Source organism: Gekko japonicus, unplaced genomic scaffold (genome assembly GCF_001447785.1).
Source record: "Gekko japonicus isolate JY-2015 unplaced genomic scaffold, Gekko_japonicus_V1.1 scaffold1090, whole genome shotgun sequence".
NCBI classification, from domain to species: domain Eukaryota; kingdom Metazoa; phylum Chordata; class Lepidosauria; order Squamata; family Gekkonidae; genus Gekko; species Gekko japonicus.
In genome coordinates, this window is record NW_015164704.1 from 1 (window position 1) to 7,086 (window position 7,086).

The 7,086-nt window shown below is 37.3% G+C and overlaps 1 protein-coding gene across 1 annotated transcript; it reads left to right on the top strand.

The window, feature by feature from the left end:
* Positions 1-1,554: 1,554 nt before the first annotated feature.
* On the top strand, positions 1,555-5,890 carry ZNF800 (zinc finger protein 800; the record flags this gene model as incomplete). Its single annotated transcript, XM_015409511.1, has 2 exons — positions 1,555-1,698; positions 2,879-5,890. Coding segments are annotated over 2 exons (2,012 nt in total), but the record flags the coding sequence as incomplete, so codon positions are not given.
* Positions 5,891-7,086: the final 1,196 nt, after the last annotated feature.

A 7,086-nucleotide genomic window follows, 5' to 3' on the forward strand; every position in this document is an offset into this window, starting at 1 on the left:
ATGGAGTGGAGCTCAAGTAGTTTCACTTCCAGTGTTTGTATAGCTGAAGTGGTTGCTTGGTGAAGTTGTCTTCTTGCAAAAACAGGGTTGATGTTTTGAGCCAGCTTGTCTCTGCTGAATGAACCTGAGAATGGGTGCCTGAGTGAGTACTCTGACCTGGGAACCCACAGCCAAAGGAGGACATTACACTGGAGAGCCATTGCCACTCTGAGTATACCGGGGGGGGGGGGGGGGAGAGAAACTTGCAATGCCCAGCCGTTTTATGTTCCTAGGCTTAGAGCATTAGTGATCCTTGTGCTTTTACTTGATGTTTTCTTGTAAAAATTGCATTGCCAAATCCCAATATCCCCCCCACCTTTCCATTTTAGGCAGGCATCTTTTTTGGGGGGGGGGAGGTTTGGGTGGTGTCAGTTATCAAAGACAGTTAAATAAAATATCACAAGTTTTAAGCATATTAAATTTTAAGTAAAACAATAATATCTTTAATTGTGTTTGTATCTTTTATAAAGTTTATATCTCTGCTACCTGGCATTACATTTTATGGCATGAATGGCCTGGCCCCACAAAATCCCATTTATGTCAGATCCAGCTCTTGTAACAAATGAACTTGACATGTCTGATCTAGAGCTTAAGTTTTGGTAGAAAAATGATTTATAGATAAAAGACATTCCAGTGAGTACCAATTATAAAGTACGTTGTGACTAGGTGTTGATTTATGTAAGTTATTTGGTACTGTAAATTCATATGCAAGGACAAAAATGTCTGTGGTGGCATAGAAAAAACTAAGTGCCTCCCTTCTCTAGTAAGCAACACATGCCAGATGTGAGCGTGCACACATCTAGAGCTGGCTAAAGCTGAATTATAGTGTCACTCTGATGTTGAGCCAAAATTTGTGAGACTGTTGCAAGCATTTTGCCCACCCATGTAAAAGTTCATAAATCTAAAAGCCGCTGAGTGAGGGTTACCTTTTTATGAGCTGTCTTGGTCATGTGAATAGTGTGGGGTGGACAGCTCCTACCTGGAGGTGCCGATTCATGTAGTCGAATGTCTTAATCTGGTTTCTCTTGGTCTGTCAACAAGAAATATGTTGGCTAAGTATTTTTTTCTTATCATTGCCTGTTAAACTCATAGTACACAAACTGTGTATGGCTTGTCAGTTACTTTACAAGTTAGTGATTCACCTGAATTTGGACAATTCTGGTCTAAGGGATGTTGTTTATAGCTCGAATTTCTTGATCCCTTAATTTAGAATTTAGCCTATAGTGACTGACTAATGTTACAGACTTTATCATCTATAGTATGCCAGAATACAAAAACAAAAATGTAAAACTATGGTCTTAATATTTTACTCATTATATATTCTAATGCAAATCATATAAATTAGAACATATACTTCTACAATCTGGATGAAATTTACATAGTTAAACTATTTGATTTCAGAATGAAAGATTTAAGCACATCTTTACCTCTGCCATTGCATCAGTGGGATTTAAAGGAGTATGTCTTCAGTGTGCCTATTGTTAAATCTACTTTTTGTGTGTTTTTTTGTTTCAGGAACTAAGCAGCTTAAACACATTTTATTGAAAGATGTGGACACCATATTTGAATGTAAATTGTGCCGCAGTCTCTTCAGAGGACTCCCAAATTTAATAACTCATAAGAAGTTCTATTGTCCTCCAAGTCTCCGGATGGATGACAGTAAGTTTGACCCTCTCAGAAGTCCTTTCTAAAAGTGTAAAGGCTTTGGTCCAGGGTTTGCAAAGCAAGTGCTGGTAAACATTTAGGCTGGGTTTAAAAAAAAAATAATTCACAAGGTCACCTTCCTAAGTGCTAGAAATGGAGTTGTCTCATACATTAAATAATATTCTGCATTTTAGCTGCACTGCTATTTATGTTCTGCTGTCACAGTGGTTTTTAATTGTTTCTTCCAGATCTCTAATTTCTAGGGCTATTTAAAACCATTTGTAAAACTCCTTAAAATGTTTTGAATCCAGAGTACAGTATCTGTGTGTGCTTGTATTTTCTTACAGATAATATATATGAAAACTTTGGTTGATGGTAATTTAAGTGTCTGAATTCTTTGGGAAATTTAGACAGTAATGCGGGGGGGGGGGCAAAGTCAGTCCATTGAAGCTTCCTCCAGCCTAGTGGCCTTCTTCTGACCTCAGTGGCTCTCTTGGTGGAGGATGAACCATTTATGTTGGATGAAGTCTCTAAAGGCTGGAGGAAGACTTCTTGGTGATAGTTGGATCCACACAATGGCATGGATATAAGCAAATGCAATCACATATATTTAATCTTGGTTGGAAGCCAGTAATGGGGCTTTAGTGTGTCTCCATTTCCTTCTGCAAGGTAGAGGCTGGCTGGCTGCTGAGTGTTTCAGGAATGGAGGAACCAACTGACAATTGGTCTGGAAAAGGCTCTGCTGTCTCTCACAACCTTCTTCAAATATGTGCCGCTTTTAAGACCTGCACAGTTAAGAGCTGGTAGTCCTCTGCACATAGCCTGCACATGGTGTAGTGGTTAAGAGCAGTGGAGTCCAATCTGGAGACCTGGCTTTGATTCCCCACTCCTCCACATGAAGCCAGCTGGATGATCTTGGGCCAGTCACAGTTCTCTTAGAATTCAGTCTCACCTGCCTCACAAGGTGACTATTATGGGGAGAGGAAAGGAAGGCAATTGTAAGCTGCTTTGAGACTCCTTAGGGTAGAGAAAAGCAGGGTATAAAATCCAACTCTTCTTCATATATGCACAACAAAACAGCTGATGAAGGTGCTTGAGAATCAAGGTTTTGTTTCTAAAACAAGTATGTATCTGAGAATGATAATCATTAATATGCCCTTTAAACATTGTTTGTACTTACATTTTGTACTTACAGACTCTCCTGACATAAATGATAAACAAAGTCAAGCCATAAGTGATCTCTTGGAAGCCATGTATCCAAAAGTGGACAAGCAGGACTATGTAATCCGACTGGAGCCTATAGAAGCAAACAAAAATGCTGTGTTTCAACATGTTTCAAAGGCTAACAATGCCACTGAGAACACTGAAATGAATGTCACTCCTGTTCAGGCCCCTGCAGAAATGCCAGAGCCCAGCATAGAACCACCTAAAGCCGTTCCAGCTCCTTCAGAAGTAGAAACTGTAGAGATTCCTCCTCCTCCTGCTGCTAGTAAGGTAATATCTACTCCAGAAGAACCATCCCCATCCTCGAAACCCGAGTCGGAATCTGAGAATTCCAGTTCTGGACATCAGTTAATTTGTTGTCTCTGTAAAAAAGAATTTCATTCCAGACGCAGTGTACGTCGTCACATTAGAAAAGTGCACCAAAAAAAGATGGAAGAACTAAAGAAATTTATTGAAATTAAAAAAAAGCCAAATCAAACTACTGGAAGAGGACGCAATAAGAATGTCCTTGTAACATTGGGCAGAAGTTGTCCTGTATGTTTTAAATCCTTTGCTACAAAAGCCAATGTAAGACGGCATTTCGATGAAGTCCACAGAGGACTGAGGAGGGATTCTATTACTCCTGCTATAGCTACAAAACCTGGCCAACCTTTGTACTTGGATACAAGTTCTAAAAAATCACTGAAGTCTCCAAAACAGAAGTCTTCTTCAAAGGCAGAATACAATTTAACTACTTGCAAATGTCTCTTGTGCAAGAGAAAATACAGCTCCCAAGTAATGCTGAAAAGGCATATGCAAATTGTTCACAAGATAACTCTTTCTACAAAAAGTACTAAAAGAGAAAAAAAGTCCAGTAGTGCTGTTAACACAGAGGTGAAAGTTAAAACTGAACCAACAGATTTTTCAGAATCTGTGCCTCCTGTTTTCACTTCTGCTCAAAATGATGTGAAGGGAGCAAATAATTCAAATGAGCGAAAGAACGCTTCATCTGAGCGAAAGAACGCTTCATCTGAGCGAAAGAACGCTTCATCTGCTGAAAGAAAGAATGCCTCATCTGCTGAGAGAAAGAATGCAGGACCTGCTGAAAGAAAGAATACACCATCAACTGAAAGAAAAAATGCATCATCTGCTGAGCAAAAGAATGCATCATCAACTGAAAGAAAAAATGCGTCATCCACTCAGAAAAATAAAGTTAAGCAGGGCTCAGAAAACTCAAAGTCAGCTAATCAATCTATTGTGGGTGGTCCAAAAAAACCCAGGAAACCAAGACTTTCAGCAGGTTTTGATTTCAAGAAGCTTTACTGTAAACTCTGTAAACGTCAGTTTACTTCTAGACAGAATCTAACAAAGCACATTGAGTTGCACACAGATGGGAATAACATATATGTCAAATTCTACAGGTGTCCCCTCTGCACTTACGAAACACGCCGAAAGCGTGATGTGATAAGACACATAACTGTAGTACATAAAAAGTCTTCACGTTACCTTGGTAAAATAACTGCAAGCTTAGAAATCAGAGCAATAAAAAAGCCCATTGACTGTGTTTTAAACAAGGTGACGAAAAGAGGCCCTCAGAGGGATGAAGGAAAACAAAATGGTTCAAAACAGGATGTCACCTCTAATTCACCAAGTAAGAAATATGAAGGAGCCGATGTCGGCATTGAAGTGAAAGTCACAAAAAACTTTTCTCTGCACAGATGCAATAAGTGTGGAAAAGCATTTGCCAAAAAGACTTTCCTAGAACATCACAAGAAGACTCATAAGGCAAATGCATCACACTCACCTGAAGAAAACAACAAAACCAAAGGGAGAAGTACGAGATCTAAAGCTCTTGTTTGATGAGGAACAGCTAGTGCCTTCTTACATGTTTGTCTAAATTTTCCAGTGATACTCCTAGCTCAGATGTACTTTTCTGCTAAATTGATGCTGTAGGAGATACAAAACCCCCCAGCATTTAATCTTTTCAGCCAATTTTTTTTCTATCGCATGAAACAAAGAGTTCACTTCTGAACTTCATTCAAGACACTGCTGCCCGGTACACTTTTATTTGTGCAGGGTTAGTCCTTCAGTTCAATTAATATTCAGTATCAAGTTGTATTGGTATAATACTTAGCAGTAGGTATCGTAGTTCCAAAGGTTTTTGAAAATTAACTTTGCACTTCTTTGGTACTACCCGGGCTGGAGGAAAGTCTCTTTGTGGGCTGGATATGACCTGCAGGCACTGTATTACCCAGTTTAGTAGGTTGGCAAACATTTTTAGTGTAGAATTTTCACAGAAAACTAAAATGCTCTTGACAATTATAAAATGATGGCATATAAAATCAAACTTACTTTTGAGGTGCGGTGGCAATTCATTGTGACACCTTCTTGCATTAATAAAGCCTTTGCTTGGCTGATACAAGATACTTGTAAATCCCTGCTTTATCTGAGCAAGTTCTGTTGCTATTTGGCTCTTATGTTTGAATTTTTAAACCATGGTGTTCGTTCCACAGACACTGTTTAAGAAAAAAAAAGTGTTTCAGATACTCCACAACTCCATTTTATGCAATGGAAATAAATAAATTGGAAATGTGGAAAATCAGTCTAACAGCACATTTTTGATCCAGAATATTTTGGGACAACTGGCAGTTAAGGAAAGAATAGTTTTTTTAAAAAAAAATTACTACTTTATATAAAAGATTGTTAATCATTTAACATGTGGTTTTTAAGAGCATATGTCTGTTGATACTCCTCATTTCAGTTTCCAAGTTGTCCTCATCTGAAGGTAGCTTCCCACAATTAACCACTTCTGGATTGTGGTTTTAATGTGAAAGTATTATATAGAGAGAAAGAGAGAGAGAGGTACCAGCTCTCAGCTGTTTGGAAACCACCCTCAGGTTGTATATGTGTGCTGTTTTTAAAGGCAACATCATAATGAGATGGGTCATTACCAAAACCACAATTAACAAAATTTCTTGTGGCATTGCATTGTAAGCTTTAAGTGCTACCCACTGTTTAAACCTCATTTTTATTGAGTAGGAGTTATAAATATGTCTACTTGTAACATCAAATGATGTGTTGTAAAATTTGGAATTAGAACCACTGATGTCTTGAATAGTGCTATAAGAAGAATATTTTTGTAAGCTATTTTCTTACTAAATGTTTTGACTTGTAACAGCAAGGCTTTGTCCAGTGTTTTCAACAGATATTTTTAAAAATTACCTTTGATCTAAAAGCCAGCTGTCCTAGTTCATGCAGTTCAGTAGCATTGATAATAGGAAACAAACATTTTAAAAAAGGGAAATTTTACAAACATTTTTGGACGACTTATTTTTTTAGGAAATTATCAGTTGACATATGTGTTCCGTAAGTGGTCCCTACTTAATGCTGATATTGCTGAGCACATTTTATGTTCATTGTGATAAACTACTAAGCAAACACTTGCTGTGTGATGTACTTTTAAAAATATTTTTTTTATAAATGAATGTATATGAGCAAATAGTTTGTTAGTGTCGTTTGAATGAATTGTAATTGAATTGTAATGATTCTAGCATTTGCTCTAATTTCAGTTCATGGTTGACTAATCTGGTGTATTGAGCTGGGCTGTACTGAACTTGCTGCAAAGATTCATAGTAACTTTTGCATGCCTAACATATTGTACAGTCTTTCATATGGAAGTTTACAAGCTACCCACATTCCCCTATTTTAATTGTTTTTAAATTTTTATACACAAGCACTTTAATAGTTGCAGTTTTAAAAAAATCAGTAATTATTTTGAGAAAACAACACACTAATGTTCATGTGACAGTAGTACTTGGTTTATGTAGACAATTCATACGCAACCAGTTGTGGTTTCTTAAATATTGCTTAAAAGGAATATAGTGCAAGTTTTTTTTCTTTTTGCCCTTAAGATGTTGAATGACCACTGTAGGTAGCACTTGACATTTACTGTAAAGTTTGTAAAAGGCTTGCTTATTCTTGTCTATTTTATAATCAGTTTGATAGCAAAGACAGTAGTATACCTGCCATGATGACATTTTTGGCAGGTTTCTGCGCATTTTTTTTAATTTTTAGGAAACGTTTAGTGATTTGTGTCAAATTGCCACAATTCAAGAGGTACTGTATATCTGAAGAACTGCCGTTTTTTAAAATAAAAAATTGGTTGCCTCCCTTGCTTAGGGAAATGCCTTTTGTCCATAT